The sequence below is a fragment of the Hylobates moloch genome, unplaced genomic scaffold, assembly GCF_009828535.3.
Source record: "Hylobates moloch isolate HMO894 unplaced genomic scaffold, HMol_V3 SCAFFOLD_21, whole genome shotgun sequence".
NCBI classification, from domain to species: domain Eukaryota; kingdom Metazoa; phylum Chordata; class Mammalia; order Primates; family Hylobatidae; genus Hylobates; species Hylobates moloch.
In genome coordinates, this window is record NW_026652296.1 from 28926829 (window position 1) to 28946804 (window position 19976).

Genomic DNA, 19976 nt, shown 5'->3' on the forward strand with positions numbered 1-19976 from the left:
TCAGAGTGCTTGTGCTGTGGTGGTCACTATGCTAGGGGCTGGGGATACAGAGTGAATAATATAGATATACACGGTCCCTGTTCTCAGGGAGCTCACATTCTAATGGAGGAAAGAGACAATGAAGAAGTAACAAATCAAATACTTCCAAATTTTCACAAGTGCTCTAAAGAAACCCAGCAGAATATGGAGCTAATGGTTATTAGAGGGATGCTCCCTCAATGAAGGGGAAGGTATCTCTAAAGAGGTGATATGTGGTTAGAATGGGGGAATGGGGGTGGAAAAATGATGCATTTAGGAAAAGCAGCCAGGACTGAGGATGAGAATGAGGAGGTGAATACCTCTCCCTAAGACAGGATGTGCCCCCCAGGTACCCTGGGACAGGATCTCAGGCCTGTCCCAGGGCAGTTAGGAAACTACTCTGAAGCAATGTTATTTTGGGAAGTATATATATTTTTTAAAAAGCCTGCTGGCCTCCCCAAGTCATCCCTAAAGTATCTCTGCTAAAATTACTCACTGGTCTCACTGACACCACATCCACCTCCGTGGTGCCCCGGCTGCCCAGTAGAGGTCAGCACCAAGTTCACATTTCACACCCTCGTGCTCAAGGCTTTATCACTCCACCTCTGCCCTAGGAGCCCTTTTCTCATTTCTGCCTCGCTTGGGCCCACTGCTGCCCAAGCCCATCTTTTATCAACTCTATTTATTGTCCCCTTGCCACTTATCAACCACACGTGGAAGTGCACAGGAAACACTGTAAGGACACACGAAACAGCTTCAGCACTGGGGGGATGTGGATGGGGAACAACAGCAACAGACAGACAAGCTGCATCAGGCTCTGGAAGGTGGGCTCTTAAATTCTGCTGTAAAAGTCCAACACTAGAAGTTCAAAGACTTTTTTTTTTTTTTTTTGAGACAAGAGTCTCGCTCTGTTGCCCAGGATGGAGTGCAGTGGTGCAATCTCAGGACACTGCAACCTCCACCTCCTGGGTTCATGCAATTCTCCTGCCTCAGCCTCCCGAGTAGCTAGGAGTACAGGGGCCCGCCACCACACCCAGCTAATTTTTTTGTATTTAGTAGAGACGGGTTTTCACCATGTTGGGCAGGCTGGTCTCCAACTCCTGACCTCAGGTGATCAGCCCACCTTGGCCTCCAAAAGTGTTGGGATTACAGGCGTGAGCCACCGCGCCTGGCCGACTTACTCTCTTTTAAATGTTTCTTTTAAATGTTTCCATGGGCAAGCTACATTCCCCTGTGAAAGGAGAATAAACCTTGGGACCCCAAAATCAGTAAGCCAAGGAGAAAAGTCAAGCTAGGAACTTCAACAGGCAAACCTGCCTCCCGTTCAAAGATGAAAAAGGTACATACCTCCCTCACAATTTGCCCACTTGAAAATTCCTTGGGGGCCCCAAGATCTTCACCTTAAAACAGTTCTGTTGAATTTCACCCTGACAATATAAATTGATAGCTTATCTTCGCAGGTACAGGACAAAGGACAGAACTCAAAGTCATCCCTTGGCTCACCTGAGAAATGCACATCTGATTGCTGCCTCTGCCCTAATTATCTTATGTAAAAATGCAGATTCACTGAACTAGATGAATGCATAAGTAACTATTCCTCTACCCCTCTCACATGTGAACAAAGAATGCAACCATTTGCCTCTTATCTGCCCACACCTTTTCAAAATCTCTTCCCCTTTCCCCACTATTCACCCTTTCCCCTTAAAATATGAAGCCCTCAAAATCATCTTTGGAGAAGGGTACAGACCTGTCTCCCAGGCATGCGTCCTTAACCTTAGCAAAATAAACTTCCAAATTGATTGAGACCTGTCTCATACTTTTTGGTTTGCACCCCTTTCAAAACCTCCCTTTCTGAAAAGTGAAGCGGGTAGAAGAAAACACATCTAACAGGCCCGGCGTGGTGGCTCACGCTTGTAGTCCCAGCACTTTGGGAGGCCCAGGCGGGCGGATCACGAGGTCAGGAGATCGAGACCACGGTGCAACCCCGTCTCTACTAAAAATACAAAAAATTAGCCGGGCGTGGTGGTGGACGTCTGTAGTCCCAGCAACTCGGAGAGGCTGAGGCAGGAGAATGGTGTGAACCCGGGAAGCGGAGCTTGCAGTGAGCCGAGATCGCGCCATTGCACTCCAGCCTGGGTGACAGAGCAAGACTCAGTCTCAAAAAAAAAAAAAAGAGAAAACACATCTAACATCTCTTCCTATGCTATGCTTCTCTAGAAACCAAGAATTGAAGTCAAATCACTAGAAATTTTAGTAGGGAAACCTGCAAACAGCCAGTATCAAACTCAGAAACCTCATTTGCCAAAATAAATATGATAACAGTAAGCATTGTAGGGTACAATAATATAGTGTTTAAGGAGATGATGGGCTCAGATTCTGGTTCTGCATACTAGATACCTCTCAGTGTTTATTTCCTTGTCTGAAAAATAGGGATAAGTACAGACTCCACCTCTTAGAAGTGTAATCAGACATAAATAAGACAATCTACATAAAGTACTCAGGACAATGTAAGCACTCAATAAAATGACAATTACTATTAACAATACCCCTGCTTATTGTGTGTCAGGCACCATACTCGGTGCTTTATCTGGGCTCCCTCTGTGATGTACCCAACAAATCTGTTCATGTAATAAGAGCCCCAGAGGACTCTGAGAACCAGCTGGATTTGGCAAACACTTCCATTCTGCAAATTGTGTCAATTCGGTCACACCTTACCTAGTGCTTTGCAGATCTGTTTACAGAGAATTTTCACAGGTATAACCTGGTACACAACTACTCTAAGATCTCAACTAACTCTTAATGAACTCTGGTCACCCTTCCCTACTTACTACTTCACCCTAGCATTTCTAGAGTACACACAACTGACAAACCAATTTCCTAATCAGTGTTTTCAAAAATGTAGTTCAGCTGGGTGCGGTGGCTCACGCCTACTATCCTAGCACTTTGGGAGGCCAAGGCAGGTGGATTGCTTGAGACCAGGAGCTGAAGACCAGCCTGTGCAACATGGCGAAACCCAGTCATTACTAAAAATACAAAACTTAGCTGGGCATGGTGGTGTGTGCCTGTATTCCCAGCTACTCGGGAGGCTGAGGCATGAGAATTGCTTGAACCTGGGAAGCAGAGGTTGCGGTGAGCCGAGATTACATCACTACACTTCTGCACTCTAGCCTGGGCAACAGAGTGAGACTGTCTCCAAAAAAAAAAAAACAGTTCAGGTGTGACTGATGCTATGAGAAAGGATCTTAGGTGAGGTGTAGACTTTTTTTTTTTAAATAAGCACATATTTCCTAAGAACCTTCTATTTTAAAAGGTAACCTCTATTTTTATATAACAGCATGGACCCTGGAATCATATCACCTAAGATTCGTATGCCAGCTCTGCCGCTCACTAGTTTGTGATCTTGGGCAAGTTATTTAACCTCTATGTTTCCTAACTGTAAAATGGATTGATAAAGTACCTACAGTGCTTACCTCATAGGGTTGTTGTGAGAATTAAGTGCATTATTATATAAATGTAAAGAGCTTAGAATAAAGACCTGGCATGTAATAAGCATTATATAAGTATTAGCTATTATTGCTGTGTTATTTGTGGCAAAAGGTACTGGTTTTCCATTTACATATTTATTTAAAAGTTCCCTTTAAATTTACGTTAGGTTACGAAGTGAGTTGATTTTTAAAATAATAATATTGGTATGTAAGTAAGGTACAAGGATATAGGACAAATTGAGAGAGTGGTACATAAATAAAAACAAAAACTTAGGTAGGGGGAAAAGCTCGGAGGAAAATACGTTATTAAAAGCAAGGTGCCAGCCAGGCACGGTGGCTCACGCCTGTAATCCCAGCACTCTGGGAGGCCAAGGTGGTTGGATCACCTGAGGTCAGGAGTTCGAGACCAGCCGGGCTAACATGGTGAAACCCCATCTCTACTATAAATACAAAAATTAGCCAGGCGTGGTGGCATGTGCCTGTAATCCCAACTACTCAGGAGGCTAAGGCAGGAGAATCGCTTAAATCCAGGAGGTGGAGGTTGCCGTGAGCTGAGATCACACCACTGCACTCCAGCAACGAGAGCTAAACTCCACCTCGAAAAAAAACAAAAAACAAAAAGCAAGGTGCCAAAAGAGTGTTATAGAAACCCTGAAGAAATAATTTCTCTTATCTGGGGCTCCATTTTCTTGTATGTAAAACTAAACGTTGAGTCCTTCTGGCTCTAGAACTCTGAGGTTTGCACATAACCTACTTTTCCCTTGTATTCACAACACTGTTTCCTCAATGGGTAAAGACAAAGAAGGCACAGCCCTTGGAGATTAATCACTTGGGTGGGGGAAGATTTCTTAAAAGTTTATTGTAACAGAGCTTGTCATATAGTACATGTGCATCATGGCAGGGAAAAAAAAGCATCGTGAACAGAAGAGAGACCTCACGCAAAAAGCTCTCAATCAAAAGTAGGTATCAGGGAGGAGAACCATTTCTAAGCATAATCATGATTTTTGTAAAGCCTGGAAAATATAACTTCAAGTTGCTTCTGATTTAGTGCTAAGAAAATACAATAAACAAAACTAGGTACTCAGTCAAAGGTAATACATTGGTATAGTTTCCCCTAAAAGCATGGTGACTCTAAAGCAAGCAAAAAGAAAGAAGATAGGAAAACAGAGTGCTTCTAGAGTTACCCCGGACCTGCATCAATCCAGGCAATCCAAACCAGTGGCGGCGGGTGAGGTCCCCATCTGCACTGAAATGTAACTAAAAGCCACTTTCGCATTTATGCAGGTGCTTAACTCCATTGCTTATTCTCTGACTGTAGCCTTGCTTCCTGATTGCACATTTTCTCTAAAATTGTGGTTGTGAGCCTATTATCAAACTGCAGCCCACTTCTCTGAAACAGTTTCCAGTGGCTCTTGATAAACTTTTCTCCAGCTTAACTGACCCACTAACAGCTCCCAGTAGAAGCTTCTTGTTTCCCACCATCAGGCTTTTTATCATGTAATTCCTACTGCCTGGAATGTTCTGCCAATCCAGTCCATTTGCATTTCTGCAAGTCAAAATTCTACCATGTAATGGAGAGGCAATATAATGAGGTATTAAGATCACAGACTCTGTAGCTAGAGTGTCTGAACTCTTACTTGCTCCACCATGTACTAGCTGAGTGCTCTAGGAATACTACATAACCTCTGTGTGCCTCGGTTACCTCATCTGAAACAGGTGATAAAGTAACCCACCTAAAGGGGTTGTTGTCAAAACTAATGGGCTAATATATGAAAAGGGCTTAGAGTAGTCCTGGCACATAGTAAAAGTGTCAGCTATTATGACAACAATAGCAACACAATAACTATTACTACACGTCGTCAAGGCTCAGGTCAAATGGTGCCTCTCTACAAAGCACACCCTGAACTTTCTATCTGGAAGAAACCATTTTCTCCTCTGAATTCCTATTTTAACTGTCATCTCTCTCAGAACACTTCTGTCCATTTTCTATTATCCACACATATATTGTCTCCCATACCAGACTTTGAGTTAACTAAAAGCAAAACCCACTTCCGATAAGTCTCTTTATCACCTGCAGTTCCTAATATGATGCCCTGCTCATAATATCTACCCAAACTTTTGTGTGAATGGGTGGATATTTGGTCATGAGCAGGACACTTCTGCCAGCACACATAGCCTCAACCTTACCACAACATCTTCCAAAATCTTAGTAGGGCAAGGTCTGGAATGAAATTCAAAGTGTTCATCCTCTGATTTCTTCTTTGATTCTCGCTCCTGGATTCTTTTCTCAATTTCCAAATCAAAGCCAATAGGCTCGGTGGGTGGTTTCACAGGTGGTTTCTTGGGCAAGATGGGCCCACCTTCAAGTATTCTGGGATCAAGTTCACGTGCTTTGAATTTGTATCTGTAAGGTGAAAATTTAAATAACCACAAAAAAATTTTAATAAAATGAAAACTTCACAAAGTAAGCCAACCACAAAGAATAGTAATCATTAAGATTATGCTCCCATTGACTGGACAACAGAATAAAATAAATAAAAACGAAAAACAACAGGCCAGGCATGGTGGCTCATGCCCGTAATCCCAGCACTTTGGGAAGCCAAGATGAGTGGATAATTTGAGGTTAGGAGTTCAAGACCAGCCTGGCCAACATGGTGAAACCCCATCTCTACTAAAAATACAAAAATTAGCCAGGCGTGGTGGTGCACACCTGTAATCCCAGCTACTAGGGAGGCTGAGGCAGGAGAATCTCTTGAATCCAGGAGGCGGAGGTTGCAGTGAGCTGAGAGGCACAACTGCACTCCAGCCTGAGCAACAAGAGCGAAACTCCATCTCAAAAAAATAAATAAAAAATAATAAAAGAATAAAAGAAAAAATGATTACCCGTCACACACAGTAAAATTTCAACTCTCTACAGCACTATCTTTACCTCTAGAAGAACGAATAAATCAGACAGTCCTAACATCCCTACCACTTAAGAATTGAGGCTTCACTTCACAGAAGAAGCTCCCCCTCCTCAAAAGAAGCACAAAAAGGAACGGAAGAAGGATACAGGAAATAAACTCCAATGCTACGAATCACACTAAGTTTCCATTTCCCTCCACCAATAATAGCTGTAACAATCCCTTGGGGAGTCACAAAAGGGTGTACCTAACTTAACCTTAGAGGGCATTCCTTAATTGAAATCCTAAGTAAGTTCTTCTACTCCAACCTCTGGATTCAATTGTGTGTGTGTGTGTGTGTGTATGTGCGAGACAGGCTTGCTTTGTCACCCAAGCTAGAGTATAGTGGCGTGATCTTGGCTCACTGAAGCATTGACCTCCTGGGTTCAGGCTGCCCCCTAGTAGGTGGGACTACAGACGCACGCCACCATGCCCAGCTAACTTTTTTTTTTGTATTTTTTGTAGGGATGGGGTTTCACCATGTTGCCCAGGCTGGTCTCAAACTCCTGGACTCAAGTGATCCTCCTGCCTCGGCCTCCCAAGGTACTGGGATTACAGGTGTGAGCCACCACACCCAGCCTGGATTCAATTTTTACCAGTTTATATTCCAGGACATCTCCATATTCCCACTATAGTCCTTAAATCATATAGGCAGGGGCGTACCCTGCAGAGCCTACTACTCAAATGCCATAAATTTTTACGGAAAGAAAAATAGCAACTGTCACCCTTACAGAACTGAAAATAAAGTAGGCAGGTTCGTGGAACTCTTTCTTCCTCAGATACTGCCAGTGGGACTTACTGTTGCAGTTTCTCGAGCTCCTCAGCCTCCAGCTCTGCTGTACTTTTGCAGTTCACAGGCCGTGCACGGTGTTTGGTTTGCAGAACAGGAGTCTGTGGGTCTCTGCAAATCTTGGTCACAGAAGATTTGGAGGGTAACAGGTCTGTAAACAGAGAAGACAGGTGTTCATCTAGCTCCGCAAGACCCAGTTTACTTGTAAGTGCTGATTCACCTATGTAGCCGAGAGAGGGATAAACCAACCACAGAGTGGCGGGCCCACAACACTCAGATCAGCTTACATCGGTCAAACCAACCAACATTCAGTTACTTCTCCCCTATACCTCTTTTATTGAGGGGTATGACTAAGGTAGCCTTTGGGTAAACTCTACTGTCATCTTCTGAACTGAAAATCCATCCATGTCTGACAGGTTCCTTATCACTGCACAGGCCTAGACTGACTTTCATTGTTTTTGAGACAGGTCTCACTCTGTTGCCCAGGCTAGAGTGCAGGGGCATAATGGCTCACTACAATTTCAACCTCCCTGGACTCAGGTGATCTTCCCACCTCAGCCTTCCAAGCAGCTGGGATTACAGGCATGCACCACCTTGCGCAGCTAATTTTTATATTCTTTGTAGAGACAGGGTTTCACTATGTTGCCCAGACTGGTCTTGAACTACTGGGCTCAAGCAATCCACCCACCTCAGCCTCCCAAAGTGCTGGGATTATAGGCGTTAAGCCACTGTGCCTGGCCAGGCCTATACTTTCTATTGACAATGCCAATTATTTTGCTTGTTATTAACACAAAAAAATTTTGCTTATTCCAGCTTTAAGATATAAGGCCTTCCTGGCCGGATGCAGTGGCTCACGCCTGTAATCCCAGCACTTTGGGAGGCCGAGGCGGGGGTATCACGAGGTCAGGAGATTGAGACCAACCTGGCTAACACGGTGAAATCCCGTCTCTATTAAAAATACAAAAAATTAACCAGGCGTGGTGGCAGGCACCTGTAGTCTCAGCTACTCGGGAGGCTGAGGCAGGAGAATGGCATGAACCCGGAAGGCAGAGCTTGCAGTGAGCCAAGTGAGCCAAATGAGCACCACTGCACTCCGGCCTGGGCGACAGAGCGAGACTCCGTCTCAAAAAAAAAAAATAATAATAATATATATATAAGGCCTTCCTAAAGACCAAGTAAAGCCTGAACAGAATGGCTCAAACCTGTAATTCTAGCAATTTAGAAGGCCAAAGCAGGAGAACTGCTTGAGGCCAGGAGCTCAAGACCAGCCTGGGCAACATAAAGAGACCCTGTCTCCTAAGAAAATATAAAAATTAGGTGAGCATGGTGGCATGCACCTATAGTCCCAATTACTTGGAAGGCTAAGGCAGGAGGATTGCTTGAGCCCAGGAGTTGGACACTGAAGTGAGCCATGATCATGCCACTTCACTCCAGCCTGGGTGACACAGCAAGACCCTGTCTCTAAAAAGCAAAACAAGAAGGAAAATAAATAAATAAATAAATAAAAAACAAAAGAAGACCAAGTGAAAACTCCCAATTTTATGAAATCAATATAAAAGCATCAAGACCACCTCTTACAGAAAATCAAATGCAGAAAGTTAAAAACTATGTTAAAGCATCAATATTAAGACATCACCACCACTCATTGAAAATATTAATTTACCTGGCCAGTGAAACCTTGTCAATTTTCATAACTAATATAGAATGAATCTTTCAATTTAGGTCTTGTCACATAACAGTGGTAGATGAAAACCAAATCTATTTTAGAAATAAGCCATGTTTCAAAGATACATGTAACCATTATTTAGCTGTAACTGTACAAAGTTTTAAATAAAAATTGCATGATGTAATTTCTCTTTCCATTTACCAGGACTAGTATTCTAAAAGCAGGACATATCAGACCCTGAGTCATACATTATTTGAAAAGTTATGCTTAATATTTAAATTTCCATTAGAATAAAGAATATTTCATTATTTTCATACTATAAAATCTAACAAAATCATTTTGGCCACTAGAACATAATAACAATATTTAAAAATGCTGTACTTGGCCAGGCACAGTGGCTCACACCTGTAATCACAGCACTTTGGGAGGTTGAGGCGGGCGGATCACTTGAGGCCAGGAGTTCAAGACCAGCCTGGCCAACACAGCAAAACTTGGTCTCTACTTAAAATACAAAAAGTAGCTGGGCATGGTGGCACACACCTATAATCCCAGCTACTCGGGAAGCTGAGGCACGAGAATCTCTTGAACCCAAAAGGTGGACGTTGCAGTGAGTCGAGATCGTGCCACTGCACTCCAGCCTGGGTGATGACAGCCAGAACGAGACTCTGTCTCAAAAAAAATGGCTATGCAAGGATATAAAAAATTTAGAGATTCTCAAAGGTAAAACAACCACATTCTGCTTTATCCAGAATACTATCCCTATACTCCCAACAACTATTTAATACCACCTCCACCCTTCAGATTTCATCTTCCTTCTTGTAGAAATTATTTCCATAAAGATAGAAACTATTAAATTAGAATCCACTCATCTGCTCACCACCAAATCTACAAACTCTCCCAGTATTTGCACCCATTCCTCCCACTCTTCCATCCTCCTTTTAAAGAACACTCACTCCACCTGTGCTAAGTATCCCTCCAATACCTGCCTGCTCAGGGACTTAATCCATTAGTTATATCCTCTCTCTCGTACCTTCAGCTTCTTTATCCCTGACAAGACTTCTCAACATTCAGACATGCTCTCCCTATCTCCCACCTCCTTTGACTCTTGCATCTCCCTCCTCAAAAACCCTTGCCATAATTTGTAGTGACCTATTTATCTCTAATGACAGTTTAAGAATGCAAAGAACTAATTAACTTATCTCTAACGACAGAGATAAATAGGTCACTACAAATTATGGTAAAGGCTTTTGAAACTTGATGTCAGAAACTTGATGTCGAGTTTTGAAACTTGAATTAGAAACTTGATGTTGAGTAGCACCAAGTCCATTTTATTTACCTCTATACATCTAACACAGTGTGCCTGGTTAGTAGTAGTAAAAATTTTGGTGGACCACTGAATAAAAAGCACATAGCCTTGAATGAATGAAATGCCTTCATTTTCTATAGGTAACTAAATACAATGTGACACTTTGACACATGGCAAAAATGTCCGTTAAGGATATGTAATAACATCTCAGGTTACCTTAATTCATTCCCCTTGGCCAATTATTGATGAGGAGGATCAAGATGGTTGATGGGTATGAGACAGATAGCTGGGTGGTTTGAAAAATTCTGAAGGATACATTTGTTGTCTGCATAGTCACATGCCATACTTTAATTGAAAAACTAGGATTTCAGCTAAAGACAAATCTGTGCCTAAGATGTAAGCAGAGGGAATATAGGAGAGGTTCCATCCAACTGTGACACTGGTAGGAAACTTACTAATATCATCCTTCTTGCTTCTCAAATGATATCTGTTAGGGGTTCGTTTATGGAAGTCTTCAACCTGCTGTGCAAGGGGCACATATGTAGAAACTGTTTCATCAAATGTTCTTTTCTTTCCTTGGGACAGGTTGAAAGGCTTAACAATGGTACATCCCTTAGTCACTCGGGCCTGTAAAGAGAAAAGTTGTTCCCCAAATGAAATGTCACGGAAGAGCTCACATCTACCATAAGCCACATATTCGGCACAGAGGACCAATAAAAAAGGCCTGTGTAAAACCAAGATTATTATTCTGAAGTTTGTCAGTCCTTGAGCAAGGGTTATAACTAGTCTATTCTCATTTAAAAAAAAAAAAAAAAAAAGGAAGAAAGGATCTAGCACTTAACAAATCTTATGTTCTGGAATAGTACATAGGTAATTTTTCCCCAACCATGTCAATGTTTTGAAGGAATCCAGAGTAAGCTATCTTAGAATTGAAGTCAAAAAGCACTGCAAAGGAATCTCACCCTCAACTCCACTTAAAAAAAAAAATTTGATTGGGCCTCTGGGTCTGCATCAGGTCAGGCAGCTTCCTGAATCAGTGGTATCTCTCCGTACATCCCCTAAAGTGACTGATGAAGACGCTTATTCCTATTCCTTGGACCAGTAATTTTGATAAAACTGTCTCTAATTGGAAGCAAAAGCCTTCAAAGACCTGTATCTCAAAGAAAGAAGCATAACCTCAGGGTTTAAGAGTGCAAATAACTAATTTCAAAAAATGATGATACTGACTACAAATGCGAGTGGAGATTATTAGCACTAGAATTTTTACTTACGATTATTACTGATATTGTTGGTGCTCTGGTAACAAAACTGCATGAGATTTGACTGGTCTGCCCCAACCCTATTTTTCCTATAAGATCTGTTATATTGGCCAGGCATGATGGCTCACACTTGTAATCCCAGCACTTTGGGAGGCTGAAGCAGGTGTTTGAGACCAGCCTAGCTAACATGGGGATACCCTGTCTCTACAAAAAATACAAAAATTAGCTGGGCGTGGTGGCAGGCGCCTGTAATCTCAGCTACTTGGGAGGCTGAGGCGGGAAAATCACTTGAACCCGGGAGGCGGAGGTTGCAGTGAGCCGAAATCGCGCCATTGCACTCCAGCCTGGGTGACAAAAGTGAAACTCCATCTCAAAAAAAAAAAAAGATCTGTTATATTTTACACAACTTTATAGACACAAGGTTTTTTTCTCAATTATACTATTATAAACAGTGACCACAAATGCTACACATAAATCCTAAATGAATATTAGTAACCGAAATGTTCATTTAGTCCATCAACTTACAGGAGATGAAGGATGCTTTCGTAGTTCAGATGTAAAGTTCACTTCCTTATATTCCTCCTGGTTCTTAGGATGTTGTTTGATTCGCTCATCTGTGCGGAAGTGGAAGTCAACTGATTTGGTGACCTGGCTCACTGATTTCTTCACAGGTTGCCCTGAGACACAAACACAGTAAAACACAGACAACATTAAGATAGGGAACACCAGTAAATCCCCTTTACTCCAGTCCTTTTGCTATTTCTGTCACCATGGATCTAACTTTGCTCACTATCTACATGTAACCCAAAACTTGAAGTAGTCCTCAGGGACACTAATATATGTGTCATATTCACTGAGTACTATTAGGTTTGAGGCCTTTCAGTCAGATGCAAACTCAAAAAAAGTAGTAGCACAGCGTAGAAGAATCCCATCTCCCAGGTGTGGTCATAGCTATGGAGAAAAAGAATAACTGGAATACTTTTGATAAGAAAAGATATGGATTGACTTTGAAAGCACATTTAACTCAACATCTCTAAGAGGAAAATCCTATAAACTCCAGGGGTGCTTTTTCAATCCAGTAAGGAGAACTTTATAGTTATGACTCCACCAATAACAACTCTATGCCCGAGCAAAGCAGAACTGTGACCCCTTCAGCTCTCTCAGTTATATTTTTCCTCCATAGGTGAATTGGATTTGACTCAGTTTTCTTTTCCTCTGCCTTTAGAAAAAAATAGGAAAACAACAAACTGGCCTGCCCAATTACTTTATCTTCTGTCTCAATCCAAGTTCCTTTTTTTCCCTAAGACCAAGAACAGACTTTTAAGAAAGTACCAGTGGGCCGGGCACGGTGGCTCATGCCTGTAATCCCAGCATTCTGGGAGGCTGAGGTGGGCAGATCACCTGAGGTCAGGAGTTCGAGACCAGCCTGGCCAACATGATGAAATCCCACCTCTACTAAAACTACAAAGAATTAGCCAGACATGGTGGTGGACCCCTGTAATCGCAGCTACTCAGGAGGCTGAAATAGGAGAATTGCTTGAACTCGGGAGGCGGAGGTTGTGTTGAGCCGAGATCGCACCACTGCACTCCAGCCTGGGCAACAAGAGCAAAACTCTGTCTCAAAAAAAAAAAAAAAAAAAAAGAAAGTACCAATATACGTAAGTACCAATATATGTAAAGTACCAGTATATGTAAAAAGTGCTAAGGAATAAACACATCTTTTTTACGCTGACTACTAAATGAGAAAGCCCTTTTATTTACTTTAGAGACTTCAAAAACACCTACCAAGACTGTAAGAACCACCCCTCATGAATCAGACCCAACCATAGCCAAGCTCACCTATTCCAGCCAGAGCAAGTTTCTTGAATTCTTCATTCTTTTTCCGCATCTCCACCACCTCTTGCTGCATTTTCATACTCTTCTCCAGCTCTTGCTCCTCAGTACTTTTTAGAACCTTCTGCCTAAAGAGAAAATCAATAAATGAGAAGAGAGAGGAGAAAGGCGCTCAGTGACTCAAAAGAATCTACAGGCATTATATAATATTTTTAACCTGTGATAAAATAATCATCAAAACCAAAAAATATCATCTAATAGATGCTAACTTAATTAGATAACACCATGAAAATAAATAAAAATGCACACTTTGGCCAGGCGTGGTGGCTCATGTCTATAATCCCAGCACTTTGGGAGGCCAAGGTGGGCAGATCACCTGAGGTCAGGAGTTCAAGACCATCCTGGCCAACATGGTAAAATCCTGTCTCTACTACAAATACAAAAATTAGGCAGGTGTGGTGGCACACGCCTGTAATTCTAGCTACTGGGGAGGCTGAGGCAGGAGAATCGCTTGAACCTGGGAGGTGGAGGTTGCAGGGAGCCAAGATCACGCCACTGCACTCCAGCCTGGCCAGAGAGCGAGACTCCATCTCAAAAATAAAAAAAATAAAATAAAGACAAGAAAATGCACACTTTATACCAAAATACTGAAAAAATTTCAGAAGAAAATAACTAAAATAGATTAGAATAAATTACAAAATATCCATAAATATGATCATAAATGATGAGATTGGACTGGGTGCAGTGGCTCATGCCTGTAACCCAGCACTTTGGGAGGTCAAGGCGGGTGGATGACCTGAGGTCAGGAGTTCGAGACCAACCTGGCCAACATGGTGAAACCCCATCTTACTAAAATACAAAAATTAGCCAGATGTAGTGGCAGGCACCTGTAATCCCAGCTACTCGAGAGGCTGAGGCAGGAGAATCACTAGAAACCAGGAGGTAGAGGTTGCAGTGAGCTAAGATTGCACCACTATACTCCAGCCTGGGCAACAGAGTGAGACTCCATCTCCAAAAACAACAGCAACAACAACAAAAAAGATTAGGTTGTAAGCCACAAGAAAAACTAAAAGACCAGTAGAAGCCTAGTGCAGTGGCATGCCCTTGTAATCCCAGTTGAGGCAAAAACATTGCTTGAGCCCAAGAGTTCAAGACCAGCCTAGGCAACACAGCAAGGCCCTGTCTCAAAAACAAAAACAAAAAAAGACCAGTTAGAATGAGGAAAATATCTACAACCTGGGGTTAATATACATAAAATACATGTAACAGAGGGAAGAAACTGAGAAGTAAAGCCGACTAAATCCCAACCCTGTCATTTCATTTGCTGCCTATAATGATCTTGAGAAAACTATTTAACTTCCCTGAGCCTCAGTTTTCTCCACTGTGAAATGAGAGTGTAAATACTCATGTTCACATCCTATTTATGACTGTTCGATCAGATGATGTCTCTGAAGTGCTTGACACATGGTAACATTCAATACAGAGTATCCATTCTTGTAAGGAAAATATCACCAAGGACACTTATAGGCAAATAAGGTTACCAATAAGAAAAAAAATAAAAAGGAAACAGATAATTCACCCAAGAGGAAATATGGAAAAATGCTTACAATAGTAGCAGTAATACAATCTTGTCAGCAAATACATAAAAATTAAAATAATTTGTGGCTGGGGGTTGGAGGAAATGGGGAGATGACAATTAAAGAGTACAACAAATCTCAGATAAGAGGAAAAAGATTTTTCTTTTGATCTACTGCACAGGGTGGAGGATATCATTAATAATAGTAATACACTAAGAGAATAAATTCCAGCCAGGCGCGGTGGCTCATGCCTGTAATCCCAGCACTTTGGGAGGCTGAGGCAGGTGGATCACCTGTCAGGAGTTTGAGACCAGCCTGGCCAACATGGTAAAACCCCATCTCTACTAAACATACAAAAATTAGCTGGGTATGGTGGCAAGTGCCGGTAATCCCAGCTACTTGGGAGGCTGAGACAGGAGAATCACTTGAACACGGGAAGCGGAGGTTGCAGTAAGCTGAGATCTCACCACTGCACTCCAGCCTGAACAACAAGAGAGAAACTCCATCTCAAAAAAAAGAAAAAAAAAAAAAAATCCAAATGTTCTCACTACAAAAAGTGTTAAGTATTTGCGGTGACAGATATGTTAATTAGCTAGATTTAATTATTCCAAATTATAGTCATGAATCATAACATCACTTTGTACTGTATAAATATATACAACTATAAATTATCAATTTACAATTAAATTTTTAAAATAATAATTTGATGCCATCTATATGAATTTAAAAAACTGAAAATTTTAAAAGTTAATAAACAATGCAGATGAGATAATAAGAAAATAAAAATATTCATTCAAAGCCAATGGCACTTCAGGCCAGGCATGGTGGCTCACACCTATACCCAGTACTTTGGGAGGCTGAGGCAGGCAGATCACTTGAGGTCAGGAGTTCGAGACCAGCCTGGCTAACATCATGAAACCCCATCTCTACTAAAAATACAAAAATTAGCTGGGGCCAGTCATGGTGGCTCACATCTGTAATCCCAGCGCTTTGGGAGGCTGAGGCAGACAGATCCCTTAAGGTCAGGAGTTCAAGACCAGCCTGGCCAACATGGTGAAACTCCATCTCTACTAAAAATAAAAAATGAGCCGGGTGTGGTGGCAGGTGCCTGTAATCCCAGCCACATGGGAGACTGAGGCAGGAGAATTGCTTGAACGTGGGAGGCAGAGGTTGCAGTGAGCCGAAATCACGCCACTGCATTCCAGCCTGGGCGACAGAGTGAGGCTCTGTCTCACAAAAAAAAAAAAAAAAAAAAAAAATTAGCCAGGCGTGGTGATGCATGCCTATAATCCCAGCTACTCAGGAGGCTGAGGTAGGAGAATCACTTGAACCCAGGAGGCAGAGGTTGCAGTGAGCCAAGATTGCACCACTGTACTCCAACCTGGGTGACAGAGTGAGACTCCATCTCAAAAAAAAAAAGCCGATGGCACTATAAATTGGTACTTCCATTTCAGAAGCAAAATTGGCAATAAATATCAACACTGATAAAACTGGTCATACCCTGTGGGGAATTTCTCCTTCCTTATTCTGAGGAGATCACTCAAAGAAATGGTTCTGCCTATAAAGTTGTTGACTGAGTACTTATAATCACGAAAAGCTGGAAACTACATTTTCAACAGAAAATAGTTAAACATAATTTGATAGAATATTAACAATCTATCAAAAAAGGATAAATGTGAAAATTTTGTAGGAGCACAGAAACAAAATCTGAAATAATCTCATGGCAAGTCAATAAAGCAGAACCCAAGGTTTTGTATTAACTGATTGTGAAAATATGTATGCTGGCTTGGGTAAAACCCAGCAGGGAGGTTGGAAAAATAAAAAAATGTTCAATTTACGTCGTAAGAACCGTTGCTAACTTTTTCCTTTTCTATTTCTTTTAAATTTGCTTCAACAGTATATTTTTCTGACTGTTCAAGATCTGAGCACCAGCCAGCACTGTGGCTCACATCTGTAATCCCAGCACTTTGGGAGACCAAGGCAGGAGGACTGCTTGAGGCCAGGAGTTCGAGAGCCTGGGCAACATAGTGAAACCCCATCTCTACAAAAACATGTAAAAGTTAGCCAGGTAGGCTGGGCATGGTGGCTCACACCTGTAATCCCAGCACTGTGGGAGGCCAAGGCGGGCAGATCACTTGAAGTCAGGAATTCGAGACCAGCCTGGCCAACATGGTGAAACCCCATCTCTACTAAAAATACAAAAATTAGCCGGGTATGGTGGTGCACACCTGTAATCCGGGCTACTCGGGAGGCTGAGGCAGGAGTATTGTTTGAACTCGGGAGGCAGAGGTTGCAGTAAGCCAAGATCGTGCCACTGCACTCCAGCCTGGGAAACAGAGTGAGCCTCTGTCTCAAAAAAAAGAAAAAAAAAAAAAGTGAGCCAGGCATGATAGTGCATGCCTGTAGTCCCAGCTACTTGGGAGACTGAGGTGGGAGGATCACATAAGCCCAGGAGGTCAAAGATGCAGTGAGCCATGATTGCACCATTGCACGCCAACCTAGGCAACAGAATGAGGCCCTGTCTTTAAAATTAATTAATTAAATAAAAATTTAAAAATCTGAGCACCCATCAGGACACATGTAACAATTCACCTCACCATGGTCAAAGCTTCAGGAGTTTGCCAACCTCCAGGTACACCAAACAGATTGTAGATGTAAATCTGTAATTTTATACCATTCATTCTAAAGTTTAAATTCAGGAAAGAAACTTACTTTGCAGGTGGCATACAAGGCACAGTATGTCTACCCTTGGCTTTCTCTGGGGAAGATGCATTCTTTTCACAAGTATCTTGATGAGCACTGCCTTCTTCCTCTGGCTTCTTTTTGTTGTTAGAACTTGAGTTGAAAAGGATAAAAAATATGTTTTCGATTCCCTGAAGCATAGCCTGTACCCTCCTCCCCAAATCTACTGCATATGGATTAAATTTTCTCATTCTATAGGATAACAAGCATGCTTCGACCACATGATTCTTCCAATAGTATCATTAGATCATATATATTAATGGCTTCAATGAGTAAACTTTGAGAAAGCCAACCGCTATCAAGATAAGAGTTATCTAGTGGTGGTTTGGAAGAGTAAGGAGGGACGCTAACTGCTCATCATCAAATGATCAAATGGCAGAGTTAATTGCCATCCCAATATCTATTCTGTCTCTTTCTTATTAATAAAACCCCAATTTCGGGAGGAGCAGCAACGCACTAAGCTACAAGTAAGTATTGTACTTGCCTCAACAGCCTCTACTGCAACTAGGGAATCCAAGTGACACAAGTCTAGGCAAATGAAATAAAATTTAAGGGTTGCTGGGAAAGACTTAAGTTTCCTGATATAGATGCTGCCCTTTTTCCTTTACTGTACTCTTCTTCTTGTCTTAAACGTAACACCTAGAGATACACCAGCCATCTTGTGCCAGTGAGACAACAAGCAAAAGAAAAAAGCTAAGAAACACAGAGCAGCATCTTGAAGAGCAAGTATGAAAAAAAAAAAGCTAAAAATCAGCCACTGAACCAAAGCCAGCAGCAAACTACTTTTAGACCTCTGTGAAACAAATAATTCATTATTCTTTAAACCACTCCAGGTGAAGACTATTACTTGCAGCAAAATACATTCTTAACTAATAAAAATATGAACAAAGGCCGGGCGCGGTGGCTCACGCTTGTAATCCCAGCACTTTGGGAGGCCGAGGCGGGCGGATCGCGAGGTCAGGAGATCGAGACCACAGTGAAACCCCGTCTCTACTAAAAATACAAAAAATTAGCCGGGCGTAGTGGTGGGCGCCTGTAGTCCCAGCTACTCGGAGAGGCTGAGGCAGGAGAATGGCGTGAACCCGGGAGGCGGAGCTTGCAGTGAGCTGAGATTGCGCCACCGCACTCCAGCCTAGGCGACAGAGCAAGACTCCGTCTCAAAAAAAAAAAAAAATGAACAAACATCATGTATGCAGCTTGTTATTAACCGTAAAAACAAAAAGAGGTAAAACCTATGCCAACTAAGATGTGAGTGCCCTCCAGGACACATGTAACAATTCACCTCACCATGGTCACAGTTTTAGGCATTTCTCAAGCTTGAGGTGCACCAAACATATTGCAGATGTACCATTTTTAATTTTATTCTATTCAATCTAAAGTGTAAATTCAGAAAAGAAACTTACAAGTGGTATACAAGGTACAATATGTCTGCCCTTGGCAGTAAGAAGTTGTGGCTACTCACACTTTCATTTTCTTAGAGGGTAGAATTTCATCGATGATTACAGGAGTGGCACATCTCTTGGCTTTCATTTTTACATGATGCTTTTCTTTCTGTTCCAAATCCTTCTGAGCAGAAAGCCTAAGAGATCTTCTATGGTAGAGAAATTGACAAAATATATAATATATATACTACAGATATCCAAATGTTCCTGAGAAATGTGAAAGGATGTCAAACTACAAAGGGCAATAAAATGGAGTGCTATTATCTCCACTCTAAAAATCTAATCTCTCTTGTTGATAGTTTTTGAAATTCAACCATAATATTTTAGTTCTTAAATACACTGGTGTCTATAAATGTGACCTCAATAAAATGATTAAAAAGAAAAACTTGGCTGGGCATGGTGGCTCATGCTTGTCATCCTAGCATTTTGGAAAGCTGAGGCAGGAGGACTGCTTGAGGCCAGGAGTTCAAACCAGCATGAGCAACATATCAAGACCCTGTCTCTACAAAAAATTTTTTAAAAATTAGCCCTATGTGGTGGTGCGCATCTGCGGTGCTAGATACTTAGGAAGCTGGGGCGAAGAATCACATGAGCCCAGGAGGTCAAGGCTGCAGTAAGCCATGAGCGTGCCACTGCATGCCAGCCTGGGCAACAGAGTAAGACTGTCTAAAAATAAATAAATCAATAAGATGAATACAAAACAAAGAGCATAATGACAGATCTAATACATACCAAAAAGTACACCAAACAAAAATAGTCAAATGACTACAAAGTGGAAGACCTTATGAAATCACCACCTAGGCCAAGATACAGAACACTGACAACCACTGCTATCTTGATTTTAAGAGTGATCATTAGATAGGCCGGGCACAGTGGCTCACGCCTGTAATCCCAGCACTTTGAGAGGCTGAGGCGG

General features: G+C 42.0%; 1 protein-coding gene across 3 annotated transcripts in view; it reads right to left on the reverse strand.

Annotated features, from left to right (window-relative positions):
• TPX2 (TPX2 microtubule nucleation factor) overlaps window positions 1-19976 on the reverse strand; it is a 62164-nt gene that overhangs the window by 12404 nt on the left and 29784 nt on the right. For all 3 annotated transcript variants that reach the window (XM_032143011.2, XM_032143012.2, XM_058432718.1), the window contains 7 exons: window positions 19081-19209; window positions 17589-17711; window positions 13306-13427; window positions 11992-12143; window positions 10663-10834; window positions 7245-7386; window positions 5691-5907 (listed from right to left, as the gene is read on the reverse strand). In XM_032143011.2, coding sequence (XP_031998902.1) covers window positions 5691-5907; window positions 7245-7386; window positions 10663-10834; window positions 11992-12143; window positions 13306-13427; window positions 17589-17711; window positions 19081-19209 — 1057 coding nt within the window. The remainder of the gene's footprint in view (window positions 1-5690; window positions 5908-7244; window positions 7387-10662; window positions 10835-11991; window positions 12144-13305; window positions 13428-17588; window positions 17712-19080; window positions 19210-19976) is intronic.